The sequence below is a fragment of the Pholcus phalangioides genome, unplaced genomic scaffold (genome assembly GCF_987345545.1).
Source record: "Pholcus phalangioides strain wild (caught in Gottingen) unplaced genomic scaffold, Ppha-v1.0 ptg000013l_1, whole genome shotgun sequence".
Lineage (NCBI taxonomy): Eukaryota > Metazoa > Arthropoda > Arachnida > Araneae > Pholcidae > Pholcus > Pholcus phalangioides.
Genome location: NW_028301606.1, coordinates 11251959 through 11278541, shown reverse-complemented (window position 1 = coordinate 11278541; position 26583 = coordinate 11251959). Strand labels below are relative to the sequence as shown.

Sequence of the window (26583 nt, the reverse complement as noted above, 5' to 3'; positions counted from 1 at the left end):
GAATATGTTACATATAATTGCATATACATATGTATATCCAGTTAAGCTTTGCTAAAAACATCACAGACAAATAACTTAAAAACAAACACCTTGCTGAAAATGGAATGATTAAAAAAAAAGGTGGCCGGAAAATAAAATCTGCAATTATTTTCCATCTCCAGGAAAAACATGATTAGAAATTATGAAAGCCTTTTTTTTGTTTTTGTTTTCACAATCATGGTCATAAAAAATTGAAGCATTGAAAGCTTATATAAAAATTTTCCTCACAAAACGCATACAGTGCCAAAGATGTACTACACATGGAACCAAATCGATATCCACTGACATAACTAGCACTGACGGCATCAGAAGAAAAAATACTGGCTAAAATAGACTACATTTTCAATAAAATACTGTCGCACATTGATAATAATACTCAGGAACCGGGTAAAACATTCATATCACAGATGATGAAGGTAGTTTTAAAGCCTTGTAATGGAGGTGATGATGAGACTACACACTATTCTGTAGCAACAAGTTCCATTTCCGAGCATCAGAACCACTGCAAATAGCTAAGGTGACATACTCTTTTATTGCCATTGATTTACTGCCAAGGCACAAACCTGCAGCTGCATTATAGATCGGGCTACTAACCTGAAACAAAAGATAGAATTTTTTTATACAGAACTTTAAAATTAATTTTTAGATCATGCAGAAAATTAAAGGGGGTATTTAATACATGACCAGCAGGTCTTAAACTCTTGAGTAAGATATTTGTAATATAATTCAGAGGCCTGCGCTGTCTCAATGGTTGGAGATGCATACCTGTAGCCTATTCAATAACTTTTTTCTGACATTCTGACTTCATGGGATTTCAGTTAACTCTTACGTGCTTTTTTGATTTGTTAATTTTTAATTCAGTTACAAAAAAAAAAAATCACATTTTAGCTCAATAATAATGTCTTATGTTAAGTTATATCAGTTATTCCCAACGTGGGCGATGGAATGTTCCAGAGGGCGGTAGAAGCTACAGGTATAACATAGGATCCTATGGGTTAGATTGCATTGGGAGAAAACATTTCTGAAGATGGAGGTGATGGGAGAAAAAAGGTTGGGAAACTATGAGTTATATCATGAAATTCTCAAAGAAAGCCTGAACAGAGTAAGTTAAAAATACAGCATCCAATTTTCTTTCAACATCAGTGTTCTTCTTCAGTTCTTGAATAAGAATCACATATGGCTTATACAAAGCTGCACTATGTAAAATGCTGCAGTGTTTCTAGGCAAAAAAATTTCCAGTTGGTCATTTGTCTTAGTGTCACTTATATTATACATAGCAGTAGTTATTTTACCAAAATTATGGTTATTGGAAAAACAAGTGTTAGTATTAAAAAATAAATGGTGTGAACAAATTTTTGTTTCTTGTCCTTTTTTTCCGTTTTGATTACAAATACTATCTTCCGTTATAATTTTGCATGTACATAAGTACATAATTTAATTTTAAAACAATAATAAAGGACACATTTCTAGGTAAGATGATGGAAGTTGGGTTGAAAAAAAAACTGGTACTTCTAAGTTATAGCAATTCCACATAATCATTAATTTGATGCACCCTCTGTCGAAAAATTATCCATTCCAACATTACGTTCATGCAAGTAGATGCTTGCTTAAAATGTGTTATGATGATAGAGATTTGTTCGTATCAAAAATTATGCAAAGTTGTAAGTGTTCAAAGCAGAATATTATAATTCTGTTTGAGATTTATAGGCATGATGAATTATTTCATATACAGAAGTACTTTTTACATTGTGCATATGAAGTGTTCACAGTTTCATTTTCAATCAACACAATCATAAAAAGCAATCTCACTGTATCAGCATGTCTCCAATCTTGAGAACCACCCATTTCATGGCACTTTGACAAACGAGGATTACGTTCTCCAGCATCCAAGCATAAAAGATGAGCAAGACGTAGATCGTGTTTTGAAGTTTCAAACCAAATCTGAAAATAGTTGAGGAAAGCATGAATTTTTTACAAAGAGTATGTTTCCCTAACAAAAGTCTAAGTTATTGAATTAAATATTCATAATTAAATAATGCAACAGAATAAGTATAACATATCACAATACTTGTGTAGATTGAGGAGAAAAAAGATATAGTATCAGATATAATTTTTCTTCTAATAGTTTGTAATGACTACTCAAAGTACTACATCATTCCATGACTTTACTTACGAAAACCTAAAATAAAGCTGCGGCTTCAATCTGTAATTTTGCATGCAATTACTTAAAAAATAGCAATTTAATGTATTAACTACTGCCCTCGAGTATACTTGACCACCGTTGTTTGAATGGAATGACTATAAGCTCTTGCAGGAAATTGGTATATTCTACCTTTTAATTTAGTTTCAGCAACAAAATAGATTAGTGCTGACCAGGCTTGGGTTTTTGACATGACAAGCGTCAAAAACTGGTTTAAACCATCAAAATCCTAAATAAATGCAAGATATAATTTTATGGTTTATTTATCTAAACTACCAAATAGAGCTGTTTATTCAAAATGTGTGTGATAATGCATCAGGGTTAGGTTTTTGACATATACAAACTCCTATTGTCAAATAGTTTAACCAGATACAAATACAAATACATCGCCACAACAGGCAAAATGCCCAACGAGGTGGCTGAGAAAAAGATGCCCATAAAAATATGGATGTCATATATTTCAAAAATATAGCAACCCACTTAAAAATGCAACTAACAAAAATTGTAAACAATATATACACATGATAAAATATTATACAATGCCCATAAAGAATACTTATGGTTGTCTTATTCTTATTCGATTTACCCCAACATGTTTATCGTATTTCTTTTTAGACATGTCAATTGTGTTACAATTTACTGCCTCCAGGGGTAAGCTATTCCATTTATTAACAAGATATGTTAAAGAACATATAAAATATATAAATTATTATACATAAATTTTACATTTTCCTAAGCAGTCTTCAAAAAATTAGGAAAAACATAACTACATCACCAAATTCCAACTCTAGCCATATCGCTATATTGCAATTTACTGCCATTAATGAGATGGGTTGGAAATGAAGGCGCTGTCTATTGGTGGTCCCCTCAAGTTTGTTAGGGGAAAATATCTTATCTATATCATTCCCTAAGGTTCGAACACGGGACCGTGACAGCACCACCTTCATGGTGGTAGACGAGCATCTTAGCACCACGCCACTTGGGCGCTGGAAAAACATAATAAACGGGCACATCTTCAACGCATATACCGTATTTACTTGCATATAGGATGAGGTTTTTATTCAGTTTTTAGGGCTTCAAAAACCTAGGTCAGCCTAAATGTGTGAGCAAATGTTTAAACCAGAATTTCTTAACGTTTCTTGTCTTGAGGACCAGTGAAATGCGTGAAGAAATTCTATGGGCCACTAACTCACAGAATAAGGGTGAAATTTTTCACTTCAATCAATAGGAATATCCCCAAAGCAGAATGTTTAGCATTGTACTGCAACAAGCCTTCAGCTGACTGGAAATGTTCTGTGGTAAAAATCCCCATACATGTAATAATGTTTTTTTGCATTCTTAAAATTCTTCCAAATTGTTCTGCCGTAGCGCTAATTGTTCTGCGACGTACGTCGCAGATTTTTGCACATTCTGCTCTGAGGATGAATATTAATAATATCTGTGAAAAGAAAGAGATTTTTATAAAAAAATTTTATTCAATTAAAATTATGTTTTCATGTCTGCCTGGGGACCACTTGCCAAATCACTGCGGATCACCTCTGGTCTATGGATCATAGGTTGAGAAATGCTGATCTAAACAAAATATGTTAATAAAAATAAAAATAAAATAAAAAATAGGACTCGATTTAAGAAATAGCTCCAGAACTGATGATAATTTTCACTGATTGAAAATGATAGTCCAGGATTTAATGAAAATGCAATAAAGATGAAAAAATTAAAGTCAGAATCAGAGAGAAAGAGTAAAATATATAATTGAAAATTTGGGAGGAGTTAGTAAAATGATCAAAAATTGATGAATAAAACAATCCAAAACTGATGAAATAGTTCCAGAACTGAATGAAAATTCAGAATTTACGACAAACAATCATTTTAGAATTTGTGAAAATTTTCAATACTTTTGGGGAGGACTCCGATTCAGTCTTGGGCCGGACACAGGAATACCAATGGTGGTGTCAGAGCCGAGGTGCGGTGGATGCTCAAGCACGCATGATATTTTGCAGCAGCACCATTCTTAGTGCTCCCTTTCCCCTAGAGTTTACTCAGAAATCCCCAATACAATAAAGAATATCTGACTTGTATTTACATGTCTTGTATTACATGACCCTGCATTTACATTGTCTTATCCTAAAAATCTTATGCAATAGCATCTGGGAATAAACAAAATAAAGTTTAATAAATAGATCTAGTTTTTCTGTTTTTGATCTTTAAAATCATACCTCGTCCTATATGCAAGATTGTCCTGCGAGTAAATATGGTATATGCAAAAATTTCAAACAAATGCCTTGTACATGATAATCAAGAATTTTGTATAAGATAACACAAAAAAATAAATAAAACCAAGAAAAAAGATCACCTGTCTTTTGATAGCGTTGCATTTATTGAGCAAAAGAAAAGAACCTTTTGTAGTGACATCATCTTCAGATTCAATACATAGATCTGAACCTTCCAATTGGATCTAATAATTTTTATGTGAATAAAAAAAAAGGGGGGGATGAAATAAAAGACTTTAAAACACTTTATAAATGAAAGAAAAATTTTGGAAATATTTTTTGCTAAAAAGTAACAAAACTAACCTGAAACTGATACAGCACCGAAGGAGGTGCAGGTTTGGTGAATTGCCGTTCTTTTTTTACATCATCAGATGAATAAAGCTTCTTTTTCTTTTTGATGCTTTCAGGCGGAGCCAACTCAGGATATACATTTTTCATGTACCAGTTAAACGGCTTGCACCTCAGCTTCTTTCTCAGCTCTAGTCTGTCTGAGATATCACCATATGGCTTCATTCTTGCATCTGGACGGACTATAAAAAAGTTTTCCTGCAAATAAAAAAACTGAGAATAAATGTTTAGTCAAAGATACAGCAGTATATCGATTATTTAAATGATATAATGTAAATGAAAGCTTGGTAATTCAATAACATAAAAATTGTGAATTTTTGCATCCTTCTTAACACTGCCTCATCCTCACACTTGTTTTAAACCCTTTAAATGGCACTGACAAGATATCTCGCCTCCGCAAAAGCCTCTTGTTGTAGCATTGTCTAGCCTAGATACTTTGAAAAGTTGATTTCTAAATGATACTTTTTTCCATATACCCCTTAATTTGCACTTAAAAATTCAGAAGAAAGTCCTACTTTATTGAAAAAGATCTGGCATTTTGAAGGGGGTTAACGATTTCTGCTGTACTGCTTGAAGAGTTAAACAGACACACTTACTTTGTATTCATCCATCCAAACATGGGCTACCCTCAGAGAGTTATAAGTCAATGTGTCTCCACCATCTGGGGAACCATATGGACGTCTTTTCCTAAAAACGTGGCCGACACGAGAACAAGGCATTATTTCCAATTTCCCACCACACATCCATATCTGGAAAGAAATTGTAACATATACTTATATCGATATTATGACATATATTATTTGGTAAACTGCGATATATTTTTCATGACAATGTCTGAAATTAATTATTGTTATTATTTATTTATTATACTTTCCTTTTGAGCAACATTTGAAAATATATTTCTTACACACATCATGAATGATACAATAACATTTATATCATACTGGGAAAATACTATAACCTGGTAACTTCAAAACAAGTAATTTTCAGGGGAATACAAAAAAAATGAATATGGGTTGCAATATATGCTACAACATAGTTTGCCAGACTTTTCTATCGTCCCCTTCTTTAATTTTTTTTTCTTTTTATTCTCCCCCCCCCCAAACTCAAGCAAACTCATAGGAATCCTATACTAAGTCCAAAGCTTAAGATAGCAATAGGCTATGCCCCCCCCCTCCCCATGGGGTGATATTGCCCACATTAGGAAACACTGTACTATAACATAGCAACCCTTACAAGGGGAATTATTTTTGATAGTTTTAATAAATAATTGCCAAGTTTAGAGTTTGTTAATGCATTCAAGTTTATGCACTTTGGTGTCTGAACTCATTTAAGCATCTTAAACCCACTTTCAAAACATATAAACCTGAGTCACATAGTTTTAATATACGCCCAGTGATATAGTATCGGCCATGTTTATGAAAGTATACAATTTCACAATGAGATAAAAAAAACCAGATATGAATCAAAGTTTAATTTCAAACAACACCCAAGCTTTGATTTTTATATGGTTTTTTTTTTTTTTATCTCAGAGTCACTGACATTTTTTGTCTTAATTAGTATTTGATTGTCCAAACCTTCTTATATAATGCTTTGGTAAATTTAGTAATGAATGTTATAAGCAATTCACACGGGAAAATACAATAAAAGTGTATCGTAATGAAAGCTCACTATCATGGAAAAAATTGTCATTATAGGCCTAATCAACTACTTGTTATAAACAAATTTTCATAGCTTGCTCTGACAAGTTGTAAATTGTATAACGTTCTAGTTTTATCTGTATTATAATCATCCTATAGATTATTACGTTTTAACTTTTAATACTAGAAAATTAACAGAATTTCAATCGTGGAATCAATTTTGGCTCACAACATAGTTAATTATCCAGAATGTTTTAGTAGAGAATTTTGTATTCTCAAACCAATTTAGCCAACCAGTTGAGAGGCTGAAATTCCTAATTATCATCTCACAGCTCAATCGTTATGACCTTTATCGACCCGATAGCATCTTTCCACTAATATCTGAAGGTTTTTTTCTTTAGTGTGGTTTTAGAAGGTTTTATCTAGGCATTCAGAGATGACATCAAATTGTAAGTTCTAGTGAAATAAACCGTAGCAGTGAACATTACAGTGATCTGTCAGTCACTGGAAAAAATAAAAAGTGTAATGAAATCATCATATGCTTTGCATGAATATTGGGAAAATCTAAGAATAGGAAGAGCGGTAAAAACAAATGCCAGTATTCCATGTCCATCTTTCATTACACAAGTACAGAAGTTCAGGAAGAAGTTTCCAAAGAGCATGTGCATTGATAAGTGATAGTAATTCATCTTTGGTTTGATTCTTGAAGACAGAGGCAAAAACTTGAAATTTTTGAGAATTGTGTTAACATTACAGTGAAAACTTCTTAATTTTACAACTGATTATAAATGCATGTTATTTTGACTTTGTAAGCATTAGCTCTGCAATTGCTTGCAAATACCTTGTTACAGTGAGATTCTCATCACAAGCTATGCTCGTTAAACCTTGCTCTTTTCATATAACATCACTGTGAATTTTCCAGTCCACAAATGCATTCAAGTGCAAGCTTCAACAGGCCTTAAAAAATATTTTATGACTTGAAGACCATACAGCACAGACCATACCCCATCACAATCAAATGAATAAATCATGCATTAACAAAATTTCATAGCTCAAAGTTCTCACACGTAATTCAGTTAGTAAGGATAATAAATTGAATGTTTTCCCATTATCAGGATATATGTTGACTTTTTCTATACTTATAATTAGAGCTGGGAATCAATTGAAATTTACAACTGGTTAATCAGAAAATCTTATCAATTAATCGAATATTTTCAACAGCTATTCATTCATAGCAAATGTAGTGTTGGTAGCTATAATATTAATTTATGCTATAAAAATATATTCTATTCATTTCACGCATCTATCCCCTGAATGCATGTAAACAAATAAAAAAAAATAAAATAAAGGCCACACGCTTGAAGCTTTTTTAATATCGTCCCCCTTTACCAGAAACATGAATGTGAAAATTTCTAGAACTTGGAAAACGACTTTTGAATGTTACTCTATGAAAGTTGTTCTAAAATTTTTTGTAAAATGTGTTTCAATAGGGGATACACAAACTTAGATAGCAAAAAAAGTGATCCCAAGGCCGTAGAGAGGGGGGGGGGAAACTTGGCGGTCTGGTCCTCCCGAAATGTGAGAAAATGACCAAAAAAGGGAAAAAGATGGCCAAATCTATTGTTCAATTACTTTGACCTTCCCCCCCCCCCCCCGAATAAAATTTCTGGCTACTGGTCTGAGTGATCCAATCAACATCCATGATCAAGTCGAATAACTCAACACAAATTTTTAACTGCAATTAGCAATTGATCAATTAACTGACCCGATTAATCGAACCAGCCCTACTTATATAAGGAAATGCTACAAATTAAAACATATTTTCATTTTTCAGAAAGCTGTCTACAAAAGCCAGGTTGCAAAAAAATTGGGAGATCTTAATAAATTTAATTTTTTAATATTAGTTAATGCCACTTTCATAAGAATTCCAGCACTAATGTCAATAAACTGATGGGTACATACTCTGAATGATATTTCAAGATTCTCACCGCCCCAAATATCCATGCCCGGATCATATTCACCAAGCTCATGAAAAAAGGATTTCTCCATTGCGAATAACCCCCCAGCCATGGTTGGTGACCTACAAAAATAGATAGATGCAGAAATAGATCAGGTACTAAAATTGGTTGTGTAGTCAAATCGGCAAAGTTTCAAAAATAAAAACAAGATTTACAGCAAATGCACTTCTATTAAAAAATAAAAACATAACTTTATCACATTGCTGACAATAAAATATATGGTGTCTGAACTCATTTAGGCATCTTAAACCCACTTTCAAAACATATAAACCTGAGTCACATAGTTTTAATATACACCCAGTGATATATTACCAGAAGTGATATTTATACCTCCTTTATATGATAAGCCATAATGAATAATTGAAAATGAACAATGACCCATGAATTCATGGAAATACAAATATTCCTTCCATATATTCATAACATATACATTAAAAAATGAGAAGGATGAATTTCACATACGTTATTGGTTTAATGAAATCCTCCTTTGTTCTCAGACGAGCCAGAGGGACAGAATCCCATTTGAAGTGAAGTCCCCAATTGAAACCACCACGAACAATCGGAGAAGATGTATACTCAAATGTGTCTGCATTGATGATATCAATAATCGGGCATACAACCGTAGTCCTGTCCTGATGAATTTGAGTTAAAAGTGGTTCAATCCATCCAACATTTACTTCACAATGACTGTCAAGAAACACCAAAACCTTTACAAAAAAAACAGGAATAAATACACGCATTAAAAGGTAATTAATCACAGCTGATATATTTAAAAGGTTTGAGATAAATTCTTCAGATTACATAATGAATCTGTAAAGCAAACATAATTACACGATAAAACCTTCCATCCATAATGCCCCAAATACCTTAATTTATGAATAAGGGTGCGAAAAAGAGTTATAAAGGGTGTGAAATGGAAAACCCTATGCATTCCATGTGAAGTGATTACTAAAAAAGTGTATTTCAATGAAAATTGAAGTTCATTCATGGTGCAGTCTAATAGAAAAGTTAAGAACCAGTTCTGATACACTCTTAAATGTTTCGTTTTCCATAGGCCTATAGGAAATCTAACCAGCACATGCAGCATGTGGAATAAAATAACTTGAATGCTATTGCTTTATTGCCCATTAAAATTTTGTTCTTCTTTCTAAAATACGACATGTTTAACAAATAGCTACAAACCTCTAATCACCAACAGAAAAAATTTATTACCTTCACATATCATAAATAATTTTGATTAGCATACATTCCATTCATGAGGGAACCACATTTTCCATATTATTCAACTTTCCTTCCGATTTTGGTAAAAATATTAATTTTGTCAAGCTTTTTTTTTTCTTTTCAAAAAAGTGAGTTTAACATTTCCAAAGTCATGAATTTGTTATTGTAGCAAGAATTATGTGTTATTTCGACACAATAATGGACACCCCAAGCACAATTCTAATTTTGACAAAAACTAACTCTTATAGAGTAAAATAAAATCACAATAACATTATTCCCACAAAATACAGATGTCATAATTACCTCTCCTGATGCATGCTTAGCACCAAACACTCTTGCTCTAATCAAACCAGCTCGTTCTGGGGTTCGTAAAAGCCTCACTTTGGAATTTTGCAGATGGTTCCTGATGTAAACTTTTAGCTCGTCTCTGAATTCTTCTACAAACAGTAAAAAATAATATAAACATAATAATGCACTGTAGAGATGGGACGAATATTCGACTGCAATCTTATTCTGCCTATTGGCCCTTTTGCTGAATATCTCTGTAAATCTAATCACAACAAACCAATATTAAAAAAATGCATATTCAAGTTTTTTCCATAAATTAAAAATTTACTGATTATATTTTATTGTGTCCTTTCTGTGAAAGAGGTCATGTCTGGGTTTCTAGGATAAGGGAAACATAAAACTTAAAATAGAATCCTACTGCAATAAGGTGGAATTGAGCAGGAATATTACACAGGTTCATTATCTGAAGGATGTACCTAGACCAGATATGTATTAAGCTACTGAAAGAGACAAAAGAACATCTACAGAAGAAAAATAAGAAAATAAATCGTAAATTTTGTCATGCATAACTAAATGATCAGATGAATTAATAATGGTTGTCATTTCCTTAAGCAGATGCAAAATTGTAACAAGTGTTGAAAAAAAAATTAATTCTGTCAGCAATATTAAAATGCAATAGGCCTATATCATTGTTAAATTTTAGTGTCAGTACCATGGCAATAGAAAATATTTTAGCTACCAGTTTTTCAATATTTATTCAAATAATAAATTCCATAATTAAAATTCAATATCAATCATTTGAAATTGCCAATAATTTTATTTACATTGTGATGAATTTTAAGAAAATTGATGATTGACCGCCGAATATTCAGTACTCGGTCAAATCACTATTCGTCCATCCCTAATGCACTGTAGAACAAGCTAATAAATTTATGTACTGATCGATTCCATCAATTCTGATAGACTATCAAGGCTATTGATTACTTTCTTCTATTTAATAAATCATCACATTATCATGGAATAAACATTGTACCAGAATAATTCAAACAGCAACTTTCTAGGATAAAATTTAACTTGTATGTAATTGGAAATTTTTCACTTGTATTTTACAAAGTTGATATAATATTTCTTGGGAAATGGTTGCTAAATGCTCACGACTAATTCTGAATAATTGAAATGTAACTGAGTTAGTTAATATGTAAATCTCATACAATAATTTTTATTATTAATTTTATGGAGAGAGAGATTGTGGGGTTTTTTTTAAACAAATTAATACGAGTCAGAAACTTCCAGAATTATATTTTCACAATCTTAATTGTTGTGATTGACCTTTGGACACACTCCTTCACTTAGTCAAGACCCTAATATATTAGGCCAAAATCAATACTGTTCATGCGTCTCTTCATTTCTTTGTGAAAGTAGAATTTTAAATCCTTATTAATACATTATACAGTAAAACATTGTCTTCAACAGAATCACAATGGACCAATAGATTGTTTTTTCATTGAACACGAGTTTTTGCCTAATAGAGGTTTGAATGATATAATGTGGAAAATAATGTAACAATTTCATGTGTGACTGAATAAAAATAAAACTAAATTGAAGATAATTTAAATAATTTAATAATAAATAAAATAATTGATTATAAATAATATTAATAGATAAAACAAATAAATCATTAGTCTATAATCATTAAATACTGTATTTAGGTTTTGACAGCATCAGTATAAAATTCCGACCTACACTGTTTTCCTTCTAAAATAATGGCATTTATGTTCTTTTTATAAGTTCCTCAAAAATTTTCAATTAGGGTGTCAATATTTGCAGTGTCAGGTTCAGTTTGTACATTATCGTCTATGGTTATGTAATCCACAGCATCAGGGTTATAACTAAGAATTTTGTGAGGGAAAGAGAGAAAGAGCAACATGATTTTGCCGCCTCTAACACTGTTAAATTTGATGATTTTATAACAGTGTTTTTGTTCCCATCTAAAATTTGCCACCACCTAAAATTTCAAACCCCTTAAATTGCCCCCCCCCCCCTCTCTTTTGACTGTTTCTAATTAATTCCAGTTCTGCTCAGCCTTCGATCATGGAATGCACACAGCTTACATACAATTTTGTGAATATCATTTGGAAATCCAACCCTTAAACTGATTAATGCAGAAAAGCCTGTTTTTAAGAGAAATTTTGTTACAATTTCAGGATGCAACTGCTTTACAACATATGGTCTTATCAAAACCACAGAAAAACCAGACGCACCTCCACGTTAATATTCAGAAAGAACTGAAAACCACAGATATCAAAACCACAGCAACAAGTACAGAAACAATTCTTGCTAATCTAAGAGTGGATGATGAACTCAGATTTGCAAGCATAGATTGCGTAAAAAATTTCGGTGAAGCACTTTTAATATTCTGTATGATTTTTTGGTATGATTTTTTGATAACCACAGCAACAAGTACAGAAACAATTCTTGCTAATCTAAGAGTGGATGATGAACTCAGATTTGCAAGCATAGATTGCGTAAAAAATTTCGGTGAAGCACTTTTAATATTCTGTATGATTTTTTGGTATGATTTTTTGATAACCACAGCAACAAGTACAGAAACAATTCTTGCTAATCTAAGAGTGGGTGATGAACTCAGATTTGCAAGCATAGATTGCGTAAAAAATTTCGGTGAAGCACTTTTAATATTCTGTATGATTTTTTGGTATATTGGTGTGAAATTTTCCGTTAAAGGGTACAAATTTCTTTTCCGTTTCCATGTTAGACAGGGTTCATTTAATCCAGGTTTTTTCATGTGTATTTTGGCATTGAAATCACGGGACCACAATTTTTTTCCGTTGAAGATAGGTTTCTACTTAATACAGGTTCTGTTATTATATTCAGGTTTGCTGTATTATATTCATAAGAAAAAAAACCAAAACTTTCAAAACAATTCAATTTTAAATGGATCAATACGAACGTTGTCCTACCATTGTCACTGTAGTCATCTACCAGCAATATTTCATGAAGAAGGTGCTCTGGTGTCCTATCCAACACTGAATAGATCATCCTGACCAATGTAGACCAAGCTTCGTTGTAAAAGCAAATGATGATAGATGCTGATGGAAGATTAGTAGGATAAACTTGCTTCTGGCACCTAACATAAACAAGAGATGGGAAAAATATATGAATCAATAGTATAAACTAATCAATAATTTTCAAATTACCACCAAAAACTGATGATATTGAAATAATAAAAAATTCATTTATGCAATATTTGTATTTTAAGAAATTTAGAGCATATGACATCACAATTTAAACAAATTTTTTGTATTACCAGTCTCCAAAAGAGAAGAAATTTCATTCTTTTGAAATTTTTCTTGACGTTAGTAAATGGTAATATCGATTGTTCTTTTCTGTTATCTAAAATAGGATTCTTGGTCACACAGTACAACACAAGGTCAAATAAATTATTTCATATAGCTCACTTCAGGACATTGATTGGTCTGTCTTGTGCTATAAACAGATTTTGTATTTTGTATAATAGTTTACCTGACGAATTTGATATATTTCCAACACCTATTGGTAAATTCAAAGAGCTTCTTCTCTTCGATTGATCAGCAATTTTTTTCTTCTTCTTTAAATGATGATTTTTTGTTTTTGACTGTTAAAATATTTCTTTTTTTTTTTTTCTTTTTTTTTTCATTTTAGTTTTAATCGCCATGTTTTTTTTGTTTTTTTTCTTCATTTTTAATTGATCCAATGATTTTATACAAGCCTTCATTTTACTTATTTGTATTGACAAATTGTTTGTTTGTTTCTATTTTTTGTATTTTATATCTGTGTATTGCATTCTATCCTGTTTGATTTTTTTTGTGTTTATGTTTCTATGTCATACCTTGCTGTAATTGGATTGTTTTCTGTAGCACGGTATATTTAAATAAATAAAAACATTTACGTAAACCAGGGGTCTTCAATCTTCTTTATCCTGTAAGCACTGTTTATACTCCATATCAGATGTCCGATCATGAATTTCTTCCGAGTTTAAGAGAGTTCAGGAACACTGGAAAATTATTTCACGCCCAAGACATCCCGAATCCCCAAGGTTAGAGTCAACCAGGTGAGACTGTGGCTGAGCAGGACTATGAATGAAGTTGAATGCAAAGAATTGATCCAGCTGCTTTATATAGGGGCTCTATTGACGAATCAGTGCCAACTGCATACTGTATTTGCATATCATCTGTCACTCCCTAACAGTCAGATGGTGATACTAGCAATGACAATGCCATACTAAAGCATAAACAACGAGGTGAGTGTCCAGACAATAATGCAGCCAGGGCTGTAGTGTGGCTTCTCGGGGCCCTGGGGCAGACTTCTCTTTGGGGACCCTCTTGAAAGGGTTGTTGTTATACAAAACAAGTGTGAATTTTGTGGAATGTTGGAAAGCCTCTCATTCAGCTTAGGGCCTAGTTACAGCCCAGAATGCAGCATATGTACAACGTTTCTTAGTTGATACTGGATATTGACTTGTGATAGATGAAAATAATTACAATTCTGAAATATTTAATATCACTTATTTGAATGGGGTAATTCCTCTCCACCCGCCGCGAATCCATTACCATTACACAGCAAGGAGACAAAAGAAAAAGTTGTCCGTAAAAGAGATGTGACCATAAGAAGTTCTTATTGAAGACTGAAATAAAACTCAATTATTATTTGGTCGAGGAAGAGGGGACACCATTGGGGGTGGGGTTCACTGTAACAATGATTTTGCAATAATAATTAAAGGAAAAGCACACCATGTCCCCTTTATCACCCACGCTGCTAGAACACAGGGAAAGGGGTATCTATATATCCATATAGTTCACAAGTTTGATATTATTAGATGATTTTTTCCCTTGTAATTATGATTGTGTTGAAATACTCTGAACTTAAGGTACTGCTGTATTTTAAAAATTAATGATACTCACAATAGATGAGCAGTGTACGGTAAAGTTCTTCTAACTCCGATCCTGTCACTAACAAGAACATTGAAAGCATGCTTCTTGTATCCTTCATCTTTCTTACGCTGATCCACGGGAGATCGAATCAATCCGAGGTGTTGTAAATCGCTGACATTGAAAGACGTTTCGACGGGTTCCGAATCGAGTTGCCGCCTCTGAGCGAAGTTGAAATCGAGAAACTCGTCACTGTTTATCAAGTTCAGTTCTCTGGGAAGGTGGGATTTTTTGTTCGCGTACTCGTTTTCTTTCGAGCTCCTTTCCTCGCTCGTAACCGTACCTACATTTTCTCGTTCACTCTCGACAATCCTCTGCCTAAACTTCCATCTGGCGGAATCTTGGATCATCAAAGTCTCGTCGACCTTAGAAACTCTAAAATATAAGTACATCACCACTGTCCAAGTCAATGAAGTAAGTACTATTCCTAGTAAAAATGACTTGTACTTGATGGAAACCATGCTGCCATAAAATTTACACCGGTGGCAACTTACACATTTTTATTTTGATTGCATTTGTGATACTTTCTTTCATGTGGACTTCAAGCCGTTATTTGATTTTTCTCCATGAAATCATTTGAAGATTTTCAAACCAGGAATTTAAATGATTCGGAACATTCTATTATCCATATTTGCCTATGTAATGAGAGTAAAAAAAATTATATTAAAAAAATTAAATACACAAATTATTATTTATACAAGCTCAGAAAAGTGCGACGAATCAAAAAAAATTTAATGAATTAAAAATTATTTAGATTGCACAGAAATGATTAGCACTAATACAGTGACGGGTCGGAAAATAGTTTATTGACAAAAATCGGAATATTACATTAATTAGACAAACCCCTCCCCAATCAAGTCAATACACTCCTGCGTTTAGCTAGCAGTTTCCGAATGGCTGTGGCGAACCATGCTCTCTGTGTTGTTGTTGCACCATTTATGGACAATAGCCTGCACTTCCATGTCACACTGCAGTCGTTGACCTCACATGAATTGGTGTGAATGTTAGGTCTATGCACCTATTTGCCATAATCAAACTCGACATGCCATCAGCATTTGCTTTCTTTCAAACCGAGCACCGGTATATTGCCATAGGCAATTTACTACCGATTGAGTTGTGTCTGAACTGTGCGTGGGTACCTAATACGCATAACATTGGGTCGGGGGAAAAAAGAGTGTACAAACTGTTTCCGAGACTTCATAATTTGGGTCATTATCATATATAATGTTGTGTATGATTTTTCAGTGCTGGCATCTATATTTCAGAAGTGAAGTGAGTGAAGTGGATTGAATACAAATGCAGCAAGATTTTTTTAATAGGGAGATTGGCTCATATTCACGCCTCAAAGTTAGGAACCACAAAAAACTTTGTGATTCTGCTGACCATCACTGTGGCACCAGTGAGGTTTGAGATGCGAGTCCATTACTATGACCTCAACTACCACAGTTGACATTTGCTGTTGTATATGATGTTGAAGGTCAAGTTTTGGGTGATGGTGGTGGTCACATCTTTGGCTGCACTTTTACTATCCGCTGTTGAACTTGGCCAACCAGCGGAACACTGGTCACCTTGATGCCGCTTTGTCTCTGCACACCAACACCACATGACGATAGATATCACCTCCTGAAACCCAGTATTTCCATGAAAACAATAATGCCCATAATTGGCTGTGATAATTGCCTTCCATCTTTGCTGTCTATGTTTGTAATGATGGTGATGAGAAGAATGATCGCTCTCCTTAATTGGTCACCAGCTGGTAGCGCCAACTGTACATTTCCCCCATAGCTCACAATCCTTGGTGTCTATTTTTTTGCATTTTGCTAACACGTAAAGTTTTTTTTTACGTGGGAGGGCTTGTATCAATCATTTCTGTACAACCCAACAAAGGATTAAAACAGATTTGATTGTAATCCCATATAAAGCCAAGCACATGTTATAGTACCAGAACTCTGTGGAACAAATGGTGATGCATAAGCGTCTGTCTCTATTCTCACACTTGAAAACCTGTAGATCACAGGGTTTCTTTTGGATATCGTAACCAATCTTATTAGTATTAAAAACCTTAGTCCCGATGCCTTCACAGGGCATATTTAAACACAGCTTCGACTGTGTTTAAATGCAGTTTAGGCAGGGTCTTAACTAGGCTGGGCCTACCAGGACACTGTTCCTGGGCCCGAGCCGAATGGGGGCCACCAACAAAAGTTTATATTTCTTTTGCATAATAATAACCCTTTAAAAAGGGACCTAACAAAAAGTCTGCCCCAGGACCCAGAGAAGGCACACTATGGCATGAAATCGAATAGAGAAGAAATTTTTGGCGGGGGGCCTATCTGTTTACAGATATCAGCCGCCCTCAGAACGGGCTCATATGAAGAAAAAGACAAGGGAGTATATGGCTGTGTTTTGTGAAGTGTGTGTCTGTAAAAGGAAATCGTGATCGGTGGGAAGTCTGGCCTCAAAAGTTTTTCCTGTTACTCAACATGTCCAGAACGAGTCTTGTTAGTAGAAAAATAAGGGAGGTAAAAGTGAAAAGGGGGCCCTCGAGAGCTGTGGTCCAAGATCACACTACGGCCCTGAGTGGAGGCTATGCTCTACAACCAAATTTCAAATTCGAAGCTCTTTGCAAAGTGGCCAATGTCTGGCTGCTGTGCAGAGGGGGCTCCCCCTAGGCGGTTTTTTCACTGGTCTCTATGGAAGATGCTATATAATCCAGAGATCGGCAAATTTTGGCGACTTTTTTTCGGCGCCAAACACGTCCAACGACCCGGACACTTCTTTAAAAAGAGTGCAATGAAATCAAAACTTGAGTTTTACAAATATCAATTACAAAACAACCCAATTACTTGTAATCACTGGTCACATCAAATTTATTAATTTCAAGAAAATCACGAATAAAAGAAAAAAATATTTCATAATATGGGAAAATCAATGGGATAATAAAATTTAAATAGCAACTTACAAATTTTATTTACACACACACACACATATATTATTTGTAGAGCTTCACCGGATTGCGTGGTTGAAACAGCTCAGTTCTGAACAAATAAGGAGGAATGTTAAATTTCGATCAGCCATGGACCATCCCAACCATTCCCGTATTTTTTCCCCCTGGGGTTCAGTCTTAAAACGGAGCTCCGCACGTAAATTTTCAATCTTTATTGAAACACAAACACTGGAAATTATTTACATTTTTAATCGTCTGTTTTTCGTTGTAAAACTATACTTAGTAGAGTGTCGCCATCTGTTGTTAATGTATATAAGTGAAGTTGCAAAGAGTGCGAGAGAAAGCGTCTTCATTTCCAAGTCTCAGATATCTAATAACTGCTGCCATCTGGAAAATAAAAAATAAATCATACATGGAAATTGATCGTCTTTTTTCCGTGAAGTTATTATATATACTTTCATTTTTGTTTAATGTATAGCAGCAGGGAATCCCATCTCAATAAAGGCCTGTTTAATCAGGTCGATCGTATTTTCTATGAATGAATAAAGAAAATTTTGATCCCGGGGGGTGAACTATCTCTGCAGTCCTTAGTAACTACTAGTCCTAATGAACTACCGGTCGGAGGACTGAAGCTAAGGACCGCTTCAACTACTAGTAGTTAAGAGGTACTATGTACTACCAGTCCTTAAGGTCACGTGACGTGAAACAGTAGTTAGAGGGGGAGAAAATGTTTGGTTTCGAGAGTAACAGATCTCTAACCAATCGGGATGCCGTTTGAAGCCTACAACTACTACTAATTATTTAACAATCGTTTTTCCGCAGTGGGTTGTGGCAGCGATTTCATGTTTACAAACAAACATGTTGTAAACAAACTTTTTTTTTTCCGAGGGACTCGCCATACATTTTTTTGTCACCCGTGTTTTGCAATTTTTTTTACTCTAATATCGCTGGCTAGTTTAATTATTTTGTAAACGTATGAGGACGTTGCATTTTTCATCTTGCGCCTTTTTTTTAGAATAAGATTCAGTATATAATAATAGTCAAAGTATTTTTCTTGTCCGAGCTCATGGACCCCACTTTTGGATGCTTGAAGAAGCGAGTACAGAGGCGTCGGAAATGTTATGTACATGTGGGTGCTTGACTTGACCTTTATGTGGAAAATTTTGATTTCTGGATGAATTCTGGGAGGGGGGGGGGGGCTCAGACCAGTGGTACAGAATACTGTGGGTTCTCAGACACCCACGGCTCCGACGCCACTGAGCGAGTATCTGGGACCCCCAGCTGCATATAAGTGGGTCGCATACTGATGAAATCAAAATTTGAAAATAAAAAATTCTTACAACAAAATGTAAGATTTTAAATTAAGGTTACCGGCACTAGTTGAGCCTATGGCCGTAATGTGCCTTTTCGGGGCAGACTTTCCCTTTTTTTTTGGGGGCCCTCTTCTTGAAAGGGTTATTATGCAAAATAATTAGATTTTTGGGCCCCCTATTCACCTCGGGAGCCCTACTTGAGGCCCCAGCTGAATACTATTTTTAATATTGAGTGGCACTTTTTTTTAAGACCAATTTGTTAAAAATGATTTTTTATTATCCATTTTTATTCCTTTTAAATTCATTGAAACAACGAATTGCAAATTCTTTTTGGAGCAACTAAAATAATAAATTATTGATAATTTATAATTAAAAGAATTAACTGCCTTGCTGAGTATTGTAGTTCTGTATTTTAAACTATGGGTTTCTCCTCAGTATTAAAAAATATTATCAGAACATGATTTTCTATGAATGAGCACTTACCTGTTAATGCAAGTGAATACTTCAATATTTAAAATATATATACTTCAATATTAAAGATCTTTCATCAATTTATGTGTTTCATATTTAGCTTCCAACAAATAACTTCACCTGATAACTTTCATTTGATCGTATATTTCATTTCAGTTGATTAGAAGATGAATGATTGATTGAAGTTGATTAATAGAAACATGAATTGAATAACAACTTGCACACATGATTTGTCATACAAACACATTTTATTTCAAACATATGTTCATAGAAAGTTATCATAATCACAATTTATTTGTTGTACTTTTCTTAGAAATCGCACCTTTCATGAATATAATTTTTTGAGATTCATTAACTTTCATCTGCATCTTCAAATGTTGATTTACCTGAAATTAGAAAGAGGAAGAAAAAAAACACTTTTATTATGCTTATCAATATGTACTGTATATTTGATTTCAAATTATAACAGTCTTTAGTTGCATAAGTAGAGATAATTCGTGCACAATAGCACTTTGTCGACTCGCCACCATTTTATCACAGTAGGATCCAAAATGCATCAACTGTGTTTTACAAGGGAGGCCTGGCATTGCACACAGATGCACTTGTTCATGTCTAGATGTATTTACCTAGGGCTTCACAAATCTTAGGAGCCAACATTGCAAAAAAGAAAATCATACTGACACCTAAAATTTTCTATGCAGATCACAAAATATTTGGAGTTTATGTCTGCATCTTCCAATATGTGAAGATCATCACCAAGTGCTGAAAAAGTTGAATATAATTTTTTTTTACTTTGGATTATTTTTCCTAAAAATATGCTTGGCTGCCAAGAAATTTGGCTGGCGCCTAAAAATTTTTTTCAATTTTTCGAGCCATGTTTCTACCCTAAAATTTTGGTCAGACAGATGAAGTGAAAAAACCTATTGGCACGCAGCTTACTTAATATTTTCACTTTACTTTCAGCTTCGCTGTAAAACACATCCTTAGCAACGTGTTGTGGATCGGGGTACTCTATTTAAATTAACATAAAAATTTTGCAGTGTTGTATGGTCTCGCTAGTTAAAAAGTATGATATTATTTGTCGTCAATTATATTAATTGTTTTAATATTTCAATTCACAAAATTTGCTAATCAGTAAATATGATAATAACATTTTTAAAGAATTAATATTGCTTTTCAGTTAGCAAAGCTTCTAAAGGTTTTTTTTAATGTCCTCCCTCTCATTTATATAGCCAAGACAAGTTTTTCAACATTATACATGTTTTTACTTGCACTGGTCAAATTTTGAGTGGTACAGGTAGCCATTGAGAAATCTATCTTAATTTGCTCAATTCAATTATGTCAAAAAGAGTTGTTCTTTCAATAGTATCTGAAAAAAATTATGATTATAAAGAAAATTACTCATAGCAAGATATTTCTCAAGAAAAATCAATATGGTATGGACTAAAAACAATGCCACCTTTCCCCCCCCCCACCTTGCTCATTTTGTTTTTGCACATATAAAATGTGTTGCTGAAATTACAATAATTTCAAAGGGAAGTATGTTTCTGTTAAGTTTTATATTGAGAAATATTCAAGTGATTTTACAGTTTACAATTTTTATGAATTTTCTCAACTTAAAATTGAATGTGTATAAAATAGGTTATTTTATTCATCATGCAACATAAATGAGACACTGAAATACATTTCATAATAAACATGTGAATTTATGTAATACAGCCTCTCCGAAACGCTATTATGTCTGCAATCTGATATAACGCCAAAATTCTTTGGGTGGGATGGTGGCATTAAATCGGGGTTCAACTGTATTTGTTCCACTAGGGTTGTTGATACAAATGCAATCAGTGAAAATGATGCGACATAATGTTAAAATTTATGTCATTAAATCATGCATGGAAATATTTCATTTTACATGAAAATAATAATGGAAACTGTTGCTCAAAGTCAAATACAAAGAATTAAAATTACCTTTGTTTGCTCTGGTAGAATTGTTTAACCTTGAAAACCTTCACATAACTTCGTAGCTACCTACAGCCAAGTTCCTGGGAAACAAAATTTTTCAAGAGTTAGAAAAGTCTCACAAATGTATATACAATATATATATCAGCTGTTTATTAACAACATCGTTAAAAAATAAATGCTTGTTAAAAGTTTAAATGTTAAAAGTTTCAGTTCCATGACATGTCAAAATGTTATATTTTAAAGTTCTTAAGAAATGGAAATTTTTTTTCTGTCGTTACCCACACACAAAATCAAAAACAATTTTTGGCAAAAAATTAAATTTGAACACACACGCAGCAAGGCCATAACCCAAATACTGAAGTAGTAATATGTTTCAAACACTAATGTGCTTCCTTTCATTATAATGTATATACCTCAACACTAAAAACTGTGCCTGAAATTAAAACTTTGTTTTTTATATCAACAAAGCAATATAATGATTCTTTATTAAATATTCTTCATCTCAGAGCGAGTTGCAGAGTACAATTTTTAAAGTAGTAGCACATGATTTTTTTCTGAAAATTTAACTTTCACTAAGTATTACAATATTGTTCATTTGAACAGTTCAAAATATCAAATCTATATTTTAATCCTTTACACTAAATTTAGTGCATGAGTTTTACAAAATTTAATACTTAACATTACTGCCAATTTTTACCATGCTTTATTTCAATTTTACCATTACTCATCACAAAAAAATAATTAAAATTTTTGTCATTTAGGTGCTATAATTAATTATCAATGAATTGTAGCTTATTAGTTACTTTGTGCATTGAAGGGAGGTTGATCTAAAACACAAATTTTCAATTTCCTTATTTATAGGCGATTATTTATAGCATAGTCATCCAAGCACAATTTTTATTGTGCCAACAATATTCAAATTATTTATTTACACACATGCTCAATTTATTTAGACATAATTTTTCATTAAAAAAAATTAATACAGCAAAAAACATGGAATGTAAAATTTCAATCTGATATTATCGTTATTGCAGATTCATGTTTCATTTGCCATGTAAATATTTTCAATACAATCCAAAATATACATAGGCTATTTGATATTTTTCAGCATTACCGAATGGGATCCACTGCCCTATTGATTGCGTGCATTATGTCCATTTATATTTTTAAATAACGCATTTACCGAGCAAAAAAATATTGAGAATATTTCTAAACACTTTTCTTATATAGTTCAATAGCAATAAAATAATTCTTACCTCAGTAACGAACATGCTAGCACTTCGTCGTGGCTTCGATCGTGGCCGATGTCAACATACACGTATAGCACACAGGTTTTGGAGGATATAACGATGAATCACTTCAACTTTGATGACATCGAAGATATAATCTAAGTTATGTCTGTCATTATTATCGTAAAAAATTGTTTAATTCGAAAAAAAAACAGCATATTTCATCACTAAATATCACAGCGAGAGCTCGCGGCCATAGGCGAAATTTCCTCTTTTCCAAGATGGCCGCCGTGAACTACTTTTCTTGCTGCTTTAGGACTGGTGCTAGGTAGTCCTTAGAAGCGGTCCTAAGTAACTACTAAAAAAAAGTCCTTAGCTTAGAGATAGTATCGAAAAGTCGAACTACTGGCCAGCTAAGGACAAATCGGCGCTTAACTACTTTTTTTCGGCTAAGGACCACAGAGATAGTTCACCCCCTCAGAATACGGAAATCACCAGTTGTCACCAAAAATTATTCGGAAAGTGAGAAACATTGCCAATTATCAATGTAGTCACCGAAAAATTGCTGGAATGTATGAAGCTTTACTGCATATCGTAGTGAATTAAAGTCAACGTTCTTGTAATTAGGGAAGATTTTAGTTATAATTGGCAGTTTTTCTCACTTTTGGCATCATTTCAAATAACTATTAGTGAATTTTTGACAAGCACCTCCACACTTGTCCGACTCTTTTCTAGTGTCGGATTTGATTGGATAGTTAGTATCAATGACGTCTGATTAAGGATTTCCTCTCTAGTTTTGGCTGTTCTTCGTAGTTATGACGATTTTATTTATATTTTTGACATTATCAGCCAATCAGAATAAGGCTACTGTGACGTTATAGAAACATCACCGTATGTGTAAAGCGTACCTCCTGCTGTTACGTTTGGCAACTTATCGCCAAACACCAGCGTCTATTAACGATTTCGCTTTTATTTTGTCATTACGTCTCGTTTGCTCACACGATAATAAATTACAATGATATAATTTAACTATAATACTATAACGATCATAATAATAATGATATATATTATATAATAATAATTATATTGACATGCAATAAATACAGTGGCTTGCCGAAACACAATTTCTATGTTTGGTTTTCTAATGAATCTATCAGCATTATGAATCAATAAATGATAGCAGGGCCTAGCTTCGCTGGGCGCTCGCTTCGCGAGCCGTTACTATTGTCAGCTTGATGCAACTGAACCACATTTTGATTAAATCAGAAAAAAAAAACATTTTTTAGTGATTCAATAAACGATAACTTATTATACGGGAGTGGCCCCCCCATTCCCCCTGTATCGCCAAGTTCGCTGTTTGGGAGACCCCCCCCCCCCCATTCCCGTGCACCTGACAATTTGTGGTGAATTATAATATAATAAATCATGTTTATCCCGTGCAACGGTTAAAAGAAAAAATTAAATGTGATAAGAAACTAAACTTTTCAAACGAAGATGCTAGAAAAAAAAAAAAAAATTGGATTTTTATGAAGGGACTCGAACTCATAACCTTCGTTTTAAGCATCCCGTGAACTTCCCACTGCATCAATCCTGGTTGCCGAACTGAAATAAAATTTAAAATATCCATTATTAAATGTCGCTAGGAAATATGGTGGCGCCAAATGGATCAAAAGTTACGGTAGCCTCGCGGTCTACTGTGACGTTTCTATGACGTCACAGTTTCTTGAAAAAAAAAATTGCGCCAAAGCCACATGAAAAAGGTTACAAGGAAGAAAATCCTGATTTTACGTCTATGATCACGCACGTCCAATCAAATTCGACACTAGAACTGTAGCGCTTAGAAATTCTGATGATCTTGACATTACCAGCCAATCAGAGTCAAGCAACTGTGACGTCATAGAAACGTCACAGTAGCCCGCGAGGCTACCGTAGCTTTTGATCCATTTGGCGCCACCATATTCCCTAGAGACATTTAATAATGGATATTCTAAATTTAACTTCAGTTCGGCAACCAGGATTGATGCAGTGGGAAGTTCACGGGACGCTCACAACGAAGGTTATGAGTTCGAGTCCCTTCATAGTCATCCAATTTATTTTTCTAACATCTTCGTTTGAAAAGTTTAATTTCTTATTACATTTAATTTTTTCTTTTAACCGTTGCACGGGATAAATATGATTTATTATATTATAATTCACCACCAATTGTCAGATGCACGGGAATGAGTGGGAGGGGGGGGGTGTGTTCCCAAACAGCGAACTTGGCGATACGATGTGGGGGGGGGCACCCCCGTATAATAAGTTATCGTTTATTGAATCACTAAAAAATGTTTTCATTTTTTTTCTGATTTAATCCAAATGTGGTTCAGTTGCATCAAGTTGACAATAGTAACGGCTCGCGAAGCGAGCGCCCAGCGAAGCTGGGCCCTGCTATCATTTATTGATTCATAATGCTAATAGATTCATTAGAAAACCAAACATAGAAATTGTGTTTCGGCAAGCCACTGTATTTATTGCATGTCAATATAATTATTATTATATAATATATATCATTATTATTATGATCGTTATAGTATTATAGTTAAATTATATCATTGTAATTTATTATCGTGTGAGCAAACGAGACGTAATGACAAAATAAAAGCGAAATCGTTAATAGACGCTGGTGTTTGGCGATAAGTTGCCAAACGTAACAGCAGGAGGTACGCTTTACACATACGGTGATGTTTCTATAACGTCACATTAGCCTCATTCTGATTGGCTGATAATGTCAAAAATATAAAAACTTAGAATTTCTAAGCGTTAGTCACTAGAACAGAGTCGGACAAGGATTGAGGCGCTTTTAATTTTTGTAGCTTGAAATATGATCAATGTATTTAAATTCCAATCTTCGGGGGCTCGCGGGAATTGAACACTTCTGAATGCCCATGATTATCCATAAAAGGTTGCAACTTTTTCGATGACTTAATTGGCGCCAACCTCTGAGCTATAAGCAAAACTTGGCTCCAACATTGTCATTAGCAACACATGGAGGAAAGACCAGTTATTCTTTCCTATATGCTAGCACCCAGCAGATGGCGTAAATTAATTATCGATTATTGATCTTTATCAATCGGATCGATAATAACCATGGAGGAAAGAATAACAGGAGGTGACGCGACCAGCGCCTCCGTTGAGAAAGCACGGGGAATCTGGGTAGCCAGATGAAGCCAGTGATCGCTCTATTAAAGGGACCAAGTAAGCCCAAACAAACCGTGGCTTCCCATGCTTTCCTATGAGAAACATCCCCGTTTTTAAAAATCATTTAAAAATTTACTATTCACTTTAGGAACTCGATTTTTTTTTCTTAAATTCTTTGGATATATTATACAATTGAACGAGAGCTTTTACAATTTTAGTTGTTATTTGTTTTCAAATATTAGCTTCAACAACATGGAACCTTTTACAAAAATAACCAAAATTTACCCATATCTTGTGCCACAAAATTTCTTCTCGGGATTTTAATTTAAAAAATATTATGCCAAAGTATGTAACACCTCAGTGCTGAGAGAAAGACAATGTTTAAAGATACTTAAACAAGCGGTGTTTGAAAAAATCTGACTTTTTATTTTGTGAAAAACATTATATATGCAAAACATTAGCATACATAATGCCTTTC

General features: G+C 33.7%; 1 protein-coding gene and 1 long non-coding RNA gene across 2 annotated transcripts; both read right to left on the bottom strand.

Annotated features, from left to right (window-relative positions):
- Positions 1–209: 209 nt before the first annotated feature.
- Positions 210–18237, bottom strand: LOC149078599 (polypeptide N-acetylgalactosaminyltransferase 11-like). The gene is made up of 11 exons (XM_089240717.1): positions 17969–18237; positions 14983–15644; positions 13003–13169; positions 10040–10173; positions 8978–9222; positions 8460–8577; positions 5454–5606; positions 4813–5055; positions 4593–4694; positions 1849–1980; positions 210–633 (listed from the first exon to the last, which is right to left on the bottom strand). The coding sequence occupies exons 2-11, from the start codon at positions 15468–15470 to the stop codon at positions 493–495; spliced, it is 1923 nt and encodes a 640-aa protein (XP_089096843.1). The 5' UTR covers positions 15471–15644; positions 17969–18237; the 3' UTR covers positions 210–492.
- Positions 18238–20068: 1831 nt separating this feature from the next.
- LOC149078598 (uncharacterized) lies at positions 20069–23174 on the bottom strand. Its single transcript, XR_016193829.1, has 3 exons — positions 22956–23174; positions 21706–21779; positions 20069–20123 (listed from the first exon to the last, which is right to left on the bottom strand). It is a non-coding gene; the product is annotated as an uncharacterized LOC149078598 (long non-coding RNA).
- Positions 23175–26583: the final 3409 nt, after the last annotated feature.